Source organism: Phoxinus phoxinus (genome assembly GCF_949152265.1).
Source record: "Phoxinus phoxinus genome assembly, chromosome: 14".
Classification (NCBI taxonomy): domain Eukaryota; kingdom Metazoa; phylum Chordata; class Actinopteri; order Cypriniformes; family Leuciscidae; genus Phoxinus; species Phoxinus phoxinus.
In genome coordinates this window covers 22,534,819-22,549,136 of record NC_136889.1, presented here as the reverse complement: position 1 = coordinate 22,549,136, position 14,318 = coordinate 22,534,819, and the positions used below count along the sequence as shown (strand labels likewise).

At 36.9% G+C, this 14,318-nt stretch overlaps 1 protein-coding gene across 3 annotated transcripts in view; it reads right to left on the bottom strand.

Annotated features, from left to right (window-relative positions):
- The window catches only part of fam135a (family with sequence similarity 135 member A), a 28,518-nt gene that overhangs the window by 7,581 nt on the left and 6,619 nt on the right, over nt 1-14,318 (bottom strand). Inside the window, exons 4-12 of one of the 3 annotated variants that reach the window (XM_079634968.1) lie at nt 9,007-9,086; nt 6,594-6,733; nt 6,423-6,493; nt 6,144-6,317; nt 5,223-5,349; nt 3,663-3,816; nt 1,617-1,694; nt 1,172-1,221; nt 1-156 (exon numbers count right to left, since the gene is read on the bottom strand). In XM_079634968.1, coding sequence (XP_079491094.1) covers nt 1-156; nt 1,172-1,221; nt 1,617-1,694; nt 3,663-3,816; nt 5,223-5,349; nt 6,144-6,317; nt 6,423-6,493; nt 6,594-6,733; nt 9,007-9,086 — 1,030 coding nt within the window. Of the gene's footprint in view, nt 160-1,171; nt 1,222-1,616; nt 1,695-3,662; nt 3,817-5,222; nt 5,350-6,143; nt 6,318-6,422; nt 6,494-6,593; nt 6,734-9,006; nt 9,087-14,318 lie in introns of all 3 variants that reach the window. The other 2 variants (XM_079634967.1, XM_079634969.1) reach the window with 2 other exon arrangements.

Genomic DNA, 14,318 nt, shown 5'->3' with positions numbered 1-14,318 from the left:
CCGTAGTGTGTGGTGCTCCTGGGCCAACAGCGCAGAGACGCGCTCATTCAGTGACACCACTTCCAGGAAATTCCCCCACAATGCCATAAGCAGAGAGCACAGCTGCGCCAAATTCATGTTCACCAGTTCAGCCAACTCATCTGGGCTCTCTGCCTTCTGCTGCAACAAATATAAAAATGATTGCAGTAAACCATCATGAGGCACCAGTCAAGCCAAGCAACAACTACAGCAAAGGGATGTATGATTAACCTTAACATATGGTACATGTAGGGATGCATCAATATTACAATTTTGGCAAATACAATAATTGTTTATATTTGAAAGACGATAACTGATATATTGGCCGATAAATCTAAATCCAAATTTTAATCATTTTTGAGAGCCTGATTACAAAAACAAAAGTCTCACCATTAAAAGTCATGTCCCAAGCACACAATTATAATGTTCTCATTATTTTATGTAGCCTATATGACTTGCACTTCACATATTGTACTGTATTTTCCTTTTTTGAAGGGATTCCAATAATATTTCAAGCCATTCAAAACCATCATGGTGAACAGTGCGCATCTGAAGCGTCTCAGGTGAAGGAAATAATTTATTATTTATTGGCCTTAATATGTCTGCCAAATTTTCTTATCGGGCCGATAACAATAAAATAAAAAATTATCATATATTGGCCGATATATTGTGTATCCCTAGGTACGAGTAATTTTATATTACAGTAATGGTATATCTCACAATGTATTTATTTTAGCTGGCAATTCAACAAAACATATTTATACATGAAAAGTTGTAATGCCAATTTTTGCATAATCCAGTGAATTATATATACTTGAAAATTCATGGATGCAAAACAAAATACATGATTATTCTATTCTCAAGTCTAGAATCAGTAAAACTTTATATTACATAATTAAATATATATATATATATATATATATATATACAATTATTTAAAACAGTGGTAACCAGGGGGTCCGGGGCCCACTAGGGGGCCTAGGTATGTTTGACCACTCCATGTTTCTTCACATGTAAATAATGTAAAACAGAATGAAAAAAATATACACACACATACATTCTATATATATATATATATATATATATATATATATATATATATATATAAAGTCTTAACCTATGATACTGACCTCGCTTGATAATCATGACATACCTTGACTTGTTCACAAAGCTCATTAAGTCGGACCTCCACATCAAGTTTTTCTAAAAAAAAAAAAAAAAGACAGCTGAGTGAAAATGTTGTTTCTAAAGCAGCAATATGGAGTGAATGAGAGACAAGGGTTTGTCTGAAGAGCCTGTGATTGGCAGCACATGAGAGGGAGCTAGAGGAACGACAGCACAGGAAGTAGGAGGAATCAGAGGACAGAGAATACCAGCAATGTCAAGCATTTAGACTGATCCAAAGTCAGCCTGAGATCTGAGATACTGCTAAAGGAAAAAAGAACTAAACTGAGCTAAGAACTCCCTCACTGAAGGACACTTGTCATTGACAAACGTCCAAGTTAGGGGGAACAGAAGAAAGAAATAGAGCTAAAAAAAGACACAAATGAAAGGCAAGAGGCGTGTGGAGCTGAGGTTCGGTTTTTGGAGGGACATACCTATGTAGACGTGCCTTTGGTCTCGAGGATAAGGTCTTCTGAGAACTCGTTCATAAAGGACCTGCATGCTGGGCTTGGCTAGTGGTGGGATTGCACATATAGGCACGTTTAAAACTTTCACTCTCCCCTTTTGCTGTTTGAGCTTAAAATGAACCCTTAAATACATGCAAGTTCAGTCACTAGATACATTCGGTCAGGAGCAGCCAAGGGTGAGTAGTTTAGCTTTGAGTGAGTGAGTGAGTGAGTGAGTGAGTGAGTGAGTGAGTGAGTGAGTGAGTGAGTGAGTGAGTGAGTGAGTGAGTGAGTGAGTGAGTGAGTGAGTGAGTGAGTGAGTGAGTGAGTGAGTGAGTGAGTGAGTGAGTGAGTGAGAGAGAGTTTACAGTGAAAGTTCTGAAGGGATTTGTATTAAAGACAAAAACAAAAGCGGGAGATAAAAGGATCTGCTTGCTGATACATACATAAGAAAGAGAGCAGAGGCACAATTGAGGGACAAAGGCTTATTAGAAACACTAACACTATTCTGGTAAATAAGACATTAAAAGCTAAATGTCCAGAACAGCAGCTCTTCCTAAGTCTCTAAGAAGTGAGTGGATGCATTAGTATAAGAGGGTGAGTATTCAGTGATGGGCTCTGATGAGATTTAAAATAAAAATCAATATGTGAAGGAAAATAATACAATGCATATACAACAAAAACATAATATATATATATATAGACAGTAGGGGTAGACAATAAGCAAAAAAATATGCGTTAAAAAACTTTAGCATATAAAAGTGTAAATATCATCACATATAATTAAACAAAATTAAACTGTAGCATATAAAAGTTGAAATATAATAAATATAAATCACATATAATTAAACAAAACTGAATATAATCACAATATACAAATATTATGGAGCAATGATTCCAAAACTCCTGAAGAAAATGAGTCCCGGGGTCAACACGCTTCTCTGAAGGTACTTCCAAGGGTTCCGTAGAGAAAACGATATATGATGCTAGATTTTTTTTTTTTTTTCAAGTTCATTCAAATAATGTACAAATTTACCAGACATATTTCTTCTGATGTTCTGTTCCAAAGTTCGGGTCAGTAATATTTGTCAATGCTCACCAAGGCTGCATTTATTTGATCAAAAATAAAGAAAAAACAATAATATTGAGAAATATTATTAAAATTTTAAATAACTTCTATAATAATATATTTTTAAAATGTAATTTATTCCTGTGATTATAGAAGCTTATTTCCACCATGGAATAAAACAATTTAAAAGATAATTGCACCTTTTTTCTAGCAATTTTTCCCAAGTTAATATCTCAAGTAAACTCGCAACTGTGAGTTATAATGTCCAAGACTGACTTTTTTTCCTCAGCAATTCTGAATGTATAACTCGCAATTGCGACTTTACATAATGCAATTCTGAAAGAAAAAAAATAAGAAAAAAAAGTGTTAAAATTGTGAGATAAAAAGTTGCAATTACCTTTTTTTTTTTTTTATTCAGTTGCGGAAACAAGCTTCCATCCTGTGATACCAAAGCTGAATTTTCAGCATCATTACTCCAGTCTTCAGTCACATGATCCTTCAGAAATCACTAATAATGCTGATTTGCTGCTCAAGAAAAATTACTTATCATTGTTGAAAACAGTTCCACATGTAACAGTGCTGCTTAATATTTTTGTGTAAACGATGACAATGTCTTTAATTAACAGAAAGTTCAAATAAAACAGTATTTATTCAAAATAAAAATTTAACAATGTGAAAGTCTTTACTGTCACTTTTGATCAATTTAATGCATCCTAGCTAAATAAAGTGAATACAATTTTTGGTCCCCAAATTTGGACGGTAGTGTATATTGCTTAAACTGGGTTTAGTAATGAAAGTTTGGTTAAAATAACACCCTTCTGAAATATTTAAGCAAAACATGTAAATTAAATGCCTTATACAGGGTCAATGATTGAAGTGGTGTATACATGTTCATATAATTTCAGTCTTCCAACTCAGGTTGGAAACAAGAATTTTATTCTTTCAGTTCTGATGGGACTACATACCTAGCTCCAATCGCTGGGATGCGGGCAGATTCTTAGTCAGGGAGGTTAAATAACAAAACAGGCCCTGATACGCCTGCAGCAAGCTGGCACACATGTTCTGGTGCAGGCTGAAGGCATGCTGTAGGCACTGATCCGATACCAGGAAGGTTTTGCCCTGGAAATCAGAAAAGAGAGCTTTATGCATCACTAAACGTTGTGTGAAAAGAAAAAGCATTAAGAGTTTTTGCACTGTGCTCAAAGCCAGTTCCCCTTAGAGATTCAATCTATTACATTTGAGATGGGTTTTCTATTCAATGAAGGAATAAAGTTTTAGTGAACTCTAGAGCTCACTATGGTCCGACAGGCACCTTAATGGGAGCGTAATGTGACTAGGGTCTCAAGAGATTTGTTGTAATGTAAAAATCACATCATCTCATTAACTGCACAGTACCTGCTCAAGCCTTTTAGTTACATAATGACGTCTATTTATGGACAGCCTTAAAGCTCTCACTGATAATCATGAGAAAATCACTGCGGCTGTTCTTTGCTTTTTAAATGCAACGTCAGCAAAGTGTTTTTGGGTGCTTTCACACCTGCCTCGTTTAGTTCGGTTGAATCTCATTAGAGTTAGTTTCTTCCGCTTGGTGCGGTTCAGTGTGATGTGAAAAGGAACCAAAACGACTGAAAATGCTACAATAGGGGCTTTCGCACCGGATGGTTCTAGGAACTAACCACCAGGGTGGTTCCCCGAGAACTAATGGTTCCCATGGGAACCTTTTCCCGTTGCATTCGCACCGCCAGTAGGAACTCTGAAGTGACGCGCTCGTTGCTGTGACTTTTATTTTGACAGTGCGGAGGACCTTTATTTTGAGAACGCCAGTCTGAGCAAACAAACAGTGCTCGCATTCTCCGTGTTCATTAGGTTACGATCTGACCAACAGTCCTGTCTAATACGTTATTAGATAGAACTATTATACATAAAAGTAGACAGTATATGAAAAGTTATAAGCGTATGCCGTGTGGTTGATATCCAGTGTTGCTAGCTGAGCAGAAATAGCTAACATAATCATTTTCTCCTTAGCGTAAAGGTTAAGAGGCCCGTCTATCACTGTTTTCCATGTTCATAGAGTTAGTTTCTGGAGTAAATATATATAGGCTATAATCTGTGTTTACATGGCTCTTTTTTTTTTTAAATGGCAGGTGCTGGTGTTTCGCGTACGTTCGGCCAATCCGCGAACAGTAACATCACGCAAAGTTCCTATAGTGCTGGTTTAGACCCTACTCTGAAGTAGGAGCTAAATTAGTTCCTCCAAAAGAGTTTTAGAACTAAAATCGGTCCTAGTTCCTGCAGTGCGAAAAAAAGGTTCCTCCGGTGCGAAAGACCCTAATGTATAATTCCTTGCCCCAAATGAACCGAACTACAGATGTGAGAGCACCCTTTGACTAATTTGATTAAAACGAAAGACACTGCACTCATTTGGCTAGTTGATTCAGGTGAGTGAGGATATGTGTGTGTGTGTGTGTGTGTGTGTGTGTGTGTGTGTGTGTGTGTGTGTGTGTGTGTGTGTGTGTGTGTCTTACATCTGGTGACAGCTGCTTGACGTAGGTTGTGCCGAACACCACAGATTCCAGTGGTGGGATGAGAGAGTCTTTGCTCTGTGCCGGAGCGTTACGATTCAGCCAGGTGCTTTTAACTGGTCGAGGGAAACTGAGGGGACAATCAAATTCAGCACACGCATTTCTACTGATTTCAAAATAAAGGCACAATATTCAAAACGTGCACCTTTTGAAAGTATGTTTTGTCAATGAAAAGATGGTTTGTTTAAATAAATGAAAAATACACTCAAGTTCAAAAGTCTCTTCTGCTCACCAAGGCTGTGTTTATTTGATCAAAAACAGTATTATTATGAAATATTATTACAAATTAAAATATTGTATTCAACATTTTCTTTGTTTTCTATTTCACTATAATGTAATTTTTTCCTGTGATGGTAAAGCTGAAGTCTTCAGTGTCAGATGATCCTTCAGAAATCATTGTAATATGCTGATTTGGTGCTCAAAAAAATATTTTGTATTATTATCAACGTCAAAAACATTATATATTCTTAATATGTTTTTCAAAACTGATCATTGTTTTCCAGGATTCTTTGATGAATTGAAAGTAATTTTACATAGAAATATTTTATATACTGTCATTTACTGTCAATTTTAATCAATTTAATTCGTCCTTGCTGAATAAAAGTATTATTTAAAAAAAAAAAAAAAAAATAATAATAATAATATATGAATCCAGACTTTTGCATGGTAGTGTATGTTTTAAATTATATTAGACATTTTCGACATTGGCCAGTGTGATGAAGTTAATTTTGCATTGTTCTGTGTATAAAGCATAGATGTTTGTTTGTCCTGCAAAACACAGTAGTCTTTAAAGCTCACAACCTACTGTCTTCACTTGTGACATATTCATAATGACTACTGTGCTCTGTCTCCGTTACTGCTGACCTGATAAGAGGTTGATGCAGGGCCACCAGCGATGCGTGGATAGTGGCGGAGATGACAGACAGGTGGAAGTAGTCAAACATGACGTTGACGTGCTGGTGGATGCCTCTGTGGAGGCTAAAGTGCAAACGCAGCGTTCGACTGCTGATGCTCTGGAGAGAACTAGGGTCCTCGGGCCTAAACAGACAAAAACAAACACGTTTATATGTGAAACAATTGTCTAACCCTCAATATAGGCAACAGTAAAATCTGAAAATAGCGTTCAGATATTCGTCTACATACGAGTAGTCGCCATCGGTGAAAAACAAGTCCAAAGACAGCTGAAAGTCCATTTCATTTAAGGACTCTTCCACCTGCAGGGGAAAATATACCATAACCACCATTACTAGTGATGCATACAGAGGTAGATTTGATCACAGAACTCATAGTGTGACTGTTGTTTGAGTCGCTCACCTTCTTTGCATCTAGCAGCATCATCACTTTGAATACGAGGACGTCGTTGACTACAATCTCCTCATTTTTGTAAAGGATCTGAAAGGTTTTGCTGCAGCCCACATCATCTTGAACTGTTGCTGGGAAAGCCAGATCTGAACCTGAGAGAAAACGCACATTAGAAGGGCTCTAAAAAGCTCAGATAGATGTGCTACTCTTCGAAATTGAACCTATTAAAAAAAAAAACCAAAAAAAAAAAACCTGTTGACCTAACAGAAATAAGCAGATATTTTTTACAGTTTTAAATCGTTCTGTCGTCTAAAACTCTTGCTTTCTCTTGAACTAAATTGAACCAATACAAGTTTGACATCAATGGTGTTAACATCAAAATTCATAAGTGTTTGCGCATCTTCCAACGAACGGTTATCGATGTCAACCTACACTACACATGCTTTTCAGACACAAAGCTAAAAAAAAATTATAAAATAAAATAAACTTCCAACTCATACTGCCCTGATACTTCTATGAGGAGAGGATGTGGATGGAGAAAAAAAGAAAAGAAAAAAAGGTAATGATGCTTCTCATCACATTACACCACAGGAAAGACATTACACACTCCAACAGAAAGCGAGCATGTGCAAGAAAAGATTCTTTCATCCCACTGTGTCAATCACTGTGGGCTCTGAACTAAACGTTGATGTAATATTAAGGGGTCATGAACTGCATTATTGTATCATATTGAGGTGCACTTATAATGGAAGTATGGAGGTATGAAAGGTTGCAGTGATGAGCATTGTAGCCGATCACAGACATGTTTAGCGCATGAATGCAGTGATCTCATCGTTGCAACTCGATTTCTGCACGATAACAAATTCTTTCATCATAACTAACAAACAGTGTACCGTAAATAAGAGATTAATTGATTATGTAACCAAAGACTGATGATAAAACGGACTTAAAACTGGAGTGACAGTCCAGAACTCAGTCACTGATAAACTCTCGCTGTGTGATTGACAGCTCCAGCCATTGTAAAGGGAGCGTTCTTTGATCGCTTTCTATATATATATAATTTAATGACAGTTTAAATAACAGATTATTTTAATCCTACTAAGAGAAACAATGTGAAGTTCTCAGGCATCAGGCAAGAAATCAGGCATTAGAATTAACACTTACATGTTGTCGCATTACTGTCAGGTCCATATCGTAAAAGTCTGTTTGCAAAGCCTGTGCCTGATTTTGCGACTGATTTACCAAAGAATTCAGAGTTTGATATCCCAAATCATATTAAATAATGCTCAACTGAGACATTCACATTCTTGAAAAATAACCACATTTCTAGCATTAATATCATTTGGAAGGTTATGTTATTTTTAGTCCAGTGATTCTGTATCGCTCTTCTCTCCTCGTCATCTTTTTAACATTGCCAGTAAGCAAGGGCCAAAGCTGCAATGATGAAGTAGGAGTTGATTTTCTTCTGCAGAGGCGGTCTTTTCACCTATAGCCACATTCCACAGCGAGTCATTCTCTGGGCTCAGTTTCAATAAAAGCTGTTTATGGACTAATAAAGGAAGTTTTCAGTTCTGAAACGTACAGGATATTTTTATAGTATGATGACCTCTTATATGTCAAAAGCTCAAGGAAAAAAAATTTCAAGGAAAAACATGGCCCCTTTAAGAGAGCTGAAAGCAACAGCTTTAAGAACTATGTTAGAAAGGTAAGGTTAGACCCCTTAAAGAGACCCGAAGGCTACAGCTTTAAGAACTATGCTAGAAAGGGAAGGTTAGGCGTTTAAACCTCATAGGTGAAGATAAGCTGCATTCCTATGCAAAATACCGCCTGAAGAAATCCCTGTAGGCATTGAAGCATTTCGGTAGCAAATTTCAATTTGAAATGTAATATGCAAAATGGCAATGCAATATGTAAAATGGTATTTCCATATTTAAATTTACATTTTCCCTCCCATGTGTGTAACGTTTGGGGCAAAATGATCATTTAACTTCAATAATATAATTTTCATTTGCCGTTTCCTACTCTAGTTTCCATATGTAATTTAAACATCGCTTTATAAGTCGCAAAATTCAAATGAAAAGTGAAACTGATTAGATATGTTTAACAAATTACAAAATACAGTCTATTCTACTGGCAAAACAGGATGAGGTCTCAGGGATCATCAATCCAGAAACATACAATAAAACTTAAATTACATTATAGAACAGCTAGCATCATAGTTTTAAGCCCAATTAGATGTTCTTTAAATAGTCATTAAAAATTTAGTTTCACAAACAACATTTTATAAAGGTTAAACACAGACTTCTATTTGTTAAAAAAAAAAAAATAACGTAGCATCTCACTTGATTATCTTGATTACCATCAACCATACCATTGGACTGAATGAGTCATGTTTATGTGAGGTGTATGAGGGGGGGGGGGTTACCGATGGGATGCAGCAGACTGGCTTCCACCCTCTGCGGGATCCGTGGCGGCACCTTCACACCAGCTCGGATCTGATAGAACCTGTCAATCCAGAAAAAAAGTTTTCATTAAGTATTCGAGAAAAGCAAATAAAATCAAAATAACTGATTGAGACACCGTTATACCATATACTACAGTTTATACACAACCAGAGAAGATCAGAAAGCTCAGGTAAATAATTTTTTTTTTAAAGAAATTAATACTTTTATTCAGCAAGGATGCATTAAATGGATCAAAAGTGACAGTACAGATATTTATAATGTTACAACAATTTTGATTTCAAATAATTATATTCTTTTTTTAGGGTTCATTCATACACATTTTTACCAATACATTTCCATGACTTTTGAGGCAAATATTCATGATCTACTGTTCCATGAAAGTCTATGTATAATAAGAATAAAAATCCATGTTCAAATGTATCATAGCATATCTAAAATCAATGACTATTAATGCCATTTGTTTGTACCAGCTGTGACTGTGCAAAGAACATAACGTCACGTGACTGAGTGACCGAATGGCAAGTATTTGTTTAAACAAAATAATCAAACATACATTCTATTATACGGATAGGCCTATTTGTGAAACAAATTTCCATGATTTTTCCTGGAAATTGCTCATTTACATTTTTTTCTAGGTTATGACGGTACAAACCCTCTTTTTTGTACTTTCTATTCATTCAAGAATCTTGAAAACAATGTATCATGGTTTCCATAAAAGTTTTCAACATTGATGATAATAAGAAAAGTTTCTAGAGCACCAAATCAGCATATTAAAGTGATTTCTGAAGGATCATGAGACACATTTGCCATCACAGAAATTAATTATATTATTAAATATATTCAAATACAAAAACAAAATCAGTTATTTTAAATTGTAATAACATTTCACAATAATACATGAAAAATGCAGTTTAAAACCCATTAACACAACGCAAAGCCTCTTGAAAATGGATCATTTCTGTTTTTAATTTCAAATTAAATCAGTCAGCTTTTTTAATGTGGTTCTTAGAAAGGAAGAATCCACTGTGACAGTCAAAAGAGAAGACTCATTCCCTCTCAGTTCCTCATTTCTACTCGGAGCTCGACTGAATAAACCAGATCAGAAAGCTTCAGCACATGTCTGTATCCACGCAGCTCTGTTTATATCCTGTGCCCCATCCTCCCATGCATTCGAAATGAAAGAGGAAGCTCCGGCAACCAAAATAGAGCTGCAATTATCCTGGCGAGAATATCATGACATCAAAAGCAGGAGGAGATAGGAGGTAAGAATACAAAGGGCTGGCCAGAACACAGAGCTGGGAACAGGAACAAACAACTAGTCCCCTTACAGGAGCTGAAGAGTAGAATGAGGGTTGCGTTAAGCTTCCTGTCGCACAGCTGAGCAAACCCAAAGGCTTTCTGTTTTGGTTAGACCCACGGCGACAATGTCAGCAGATGTGGAATGTTAGCCCGAGGTTGCAAACTGCTGTGCTGACACCAAACAACCCTATTAGCACTGCCGATAACACAGATCCTTTCCATTTGAAAAGAGTCCCTTTAGATGTTTACACTGCGACATAAAAAGAGTGCAGTACGACAAGTGTTGGCGAAAGTCACTTTTAAAAGGAATGCATTACAATATTGCGTTCCTCCCTAAAAAAGTTACTAATTGCATTACTTAATTACGCTTTATGGAAAGTAATGCATTATGTTACTTTTTCTCATCTGCGCTGGGCATGCTTGTTTGTGTTTTAATAATTTTGTAAAATGTAAAAAACAAAAAAACAAATGTAAATAGGTCCTTTCACACAAAAAGTGAAATAAATAAGACTCAGGCTGAAGGAAATTCATATGTAGTGTAATTTATCTTAATATGGGGACAGGGTATGTGTCAGTTAATAAATGGGAGAACAAATAAACTTGTGTTACTTATTTGAAAAAGTAACTGAAATGTAAAATTTGAAGGTAATCCATTGAAAAAAGTAATCCGATTACATAACTTGTGTTACCCGACACTGCTTACAACATCAATTCAACAACATATTTAGAACAAACACATTTTTACTTTGGATATCTAGCTAAAATAACTTTATATGCTAGTAACTGCCATACCCATCATCATAATCATACCTCGCACCCCTAGTTATATCTAATGACTGGTTTTGAAATGTGGGTCGCACTTGTAACTTAACCCTTACCTGTTCTAAATAAAACTATGGCTTTTCATAGAGCACAATGAGCTCTAGAGATTACATTAAATTAGGCTATTGTGCGTTGAAATACTCACGTATTGAAATACATACTTAGGATAATACTGTATGGAGTGTTCAGAAATGATCTGTACTGAATTTGGGTCATTTCAGGTTTTTGAGTCAAGTCACTTTTATTTATATAGCGCTTAATACACTACAAAATAGTATCAAAGCAGCTTTACAGTGTTAAGAGAAAATGTATGCATTTCGGCTGTTGTTCAGCTGAAGTCAGTTCGGTGTTGATTCAGTTCTGTTGTAAAGAATCAAAGATCATCAATTATTAAATTACTTGATTTCATCTATAAAGCAGTTCTGCAAAAAATAATGTCATCGTCCAGCTCTGATCAGTTCTCAGTCAATCAATAATATTTTTGAATATTGTTGACACATAGGTCGAAACTTGTGCAAACTGCAGTTAACCTCAACTGTATTCTGAGATTAGCCTATCTGCTAATTAAAATTTCATCCTCACATTAAATATGTAAATGCATTCAGCTTGTCTATATCCATGATCTACATTATTCATAAGTGGGGTTTGCGCATCATGTCTCTTCAGAAGACTTGGGTTGATCAGCTCTTTCTTTAAGAATCCTTTTATGAAAGTCTTGAACCAAAACAAGTTTTGGATGAATAGACTTTTAATGGAGGGACAGAAATTACTTAATTCACCAAAAAATTAAAACCAAAAATCATATATATATATATATATATATATATATATATATATATATATATATATATATATTTATGTATCATCAATTACTCTCTCATGTCTTTCTAAACCTGTAAGATTTTTGTTCATCTTCAAACTCTGATGAAGATATTTTCAATGAAATCTGAGAGCTTTCTGTCCCTCCATTGACAGTCCACGCAACTACCAGTTTGATGCTTCAAAAAGTTAACAGAGATCATAAAACGAATTAATATGAATCGAGTGCTTTTAATTCAAATGCTCTGAAGAGGCACAATCACTTTATATTATGAACGGATTGAATTTTGCCTTTTTAATCACATATTAACATTGATCAGCGAACATAAACAGAAACTCAACCAAACCTGCTTGAAGCGTGGGAACAAATCTCATTGGTTCTTGCGGAAGCTCAAATGTGCTGCGTAACACGAGAATAAACCTCATTGGTTCTTGCAGAAGCTCAAACGTGCTGCGTAACACGAGAATAAACCTCATTGGTTCTTGCTGAAGCTCAAACGTGCTGCGTAACACGAGAATAAACCTCATTGGTTCTTGCTGAAGCTCAAACGTGCTGCGTAACACGAGAATAAACCTCATTGGTTCTTGCTGAAGCTCAAATGTGCTGCGTAACACGGGAATGAACCTCATTGGTTCTTGCTGAAGCTCAAATGTGCTGCGTAACACGAGAATGAACCTCATTGGTTCTTGCTGAAGCTCAAATGTGCTGCGTAACACGTGAATGAACCTCATTGGTACTTGCTGAAGCTCAAACCTGCTGTGTAACACGATAATGAACCACATTGGTTCTTGCAGAAGCTCAAACGTGCTGTGTAACACGAGAATGAACCTCATTGGTTCTTGCTGAAGCTCAAACGTGCTGTGTAACACGAGAATGAACCTCATTGGTTCTTGCAGAAGCTCAAACGTGTTGCGTAACACGAGAATGAACCTCATTGGTTCTTGCTGAAGCTCAAATGTGCTGCGTAACACGAGAATGAACCTCATTGGTTCTTGCTGAAGCTCAAACGTGTTGCGTAACACGAGAATGAACCTCATTGGTTCTTGCAGAAGCTCAAACTTGCTGTGTAACACGAGAATGAACCTCATTGGTTCTTGCTGAAGCTCAAACGTGCTGCGTAACACGAGAATGAACCACATTGGTTCTTGCAGAAGCTCAAACGTGCTGTGTAACACGAGAATGAACCTCATTGGTTCTTGCTGAAGCTCAAACGTGCTGTGTAACACGAGAATGAACCTCATTGGTTCTTGCAGAAGCTCAAACGTGCTGCGTAACACGAGAATTAACCTCATTGGTTCTTGCAGAAGCTCAAACTTGCTGTGTAACAAGAATGAACCTCATTGGTTCTTGCTGAAGCTCAAACGTGCTGCGTAACACGAGAATTAACCTCATTGGTTCTTGCAGAAGCTCAAACGTGCTGCGTAACACAAGAATGAACCTCATTGGTTCTTGCTGAAGCTCAAACGTGCTGCGTAACACGAGAATGAACCTCATTGGTTCTTGCAGAAGCTCAAACGTGCTGTGTAACACAAGAATGAACCTCATTGGTTCTTGCTGAAGCTCAAACGTGCTGTGTAACACGAGAATGAACCTCATTGGTTCTTGCTGAAGCTCAAACGTGCTGTGTAACACAAGAATGAACCTCATTGGTTCTTGCTGAAGCTCAAACGTGCTGTGTAACACGAGAATGAACCTCATTGGTTCTTGCTGAAGCTCAAACGTGCTGTGTAACACGAGAATGAACCTCATTGGTTCTTGCAGAAGCTCAAATGTGCTGCGTAACACGAGAATGAACCTCATTGGTTCTTGCAGAAGCTCAAACGTGCTGTGTAACACGAGAATGAACCTCATTGGTTCTTGCTGAAGCTCAAACGTGCTGTGTAACACGAGAATTAACCTCATTGGTTCTTGCTGAAGCTCAAATGTGCTGCGTAACACGAGAATGAACCTCATTGGTTCTTGCAGAAGCTCAAACGTGCTGCGTAACACGAGAATTAACCTCATTGGTTCTTGCAGAAGCTCAAACGTGCTGTGTAACACGAGAATTAACCTCATTGGTTCTTGCTGAAGCTCAAACGTGCTGCGTAACACGAGAATTAACCTCATTGGTTCTTGCAGAAGCTCAAACGTGCTGCGTAACACGAGAATGAACCTCATTGGTTCTTGCAGAAGCTCAAACGTGCTGCGTAACACGAGAATTAACCTCATTGGTTCTTGCAGAAGCTCAAACGTGCTGCGTAACACGAGAATGAACCTCATTGGTTCTTGCTGAAGCTCAAATGTGCTGCGTAACACGAGAATGAACCTCATTGGTTCTTGCAGAAGCTCAAA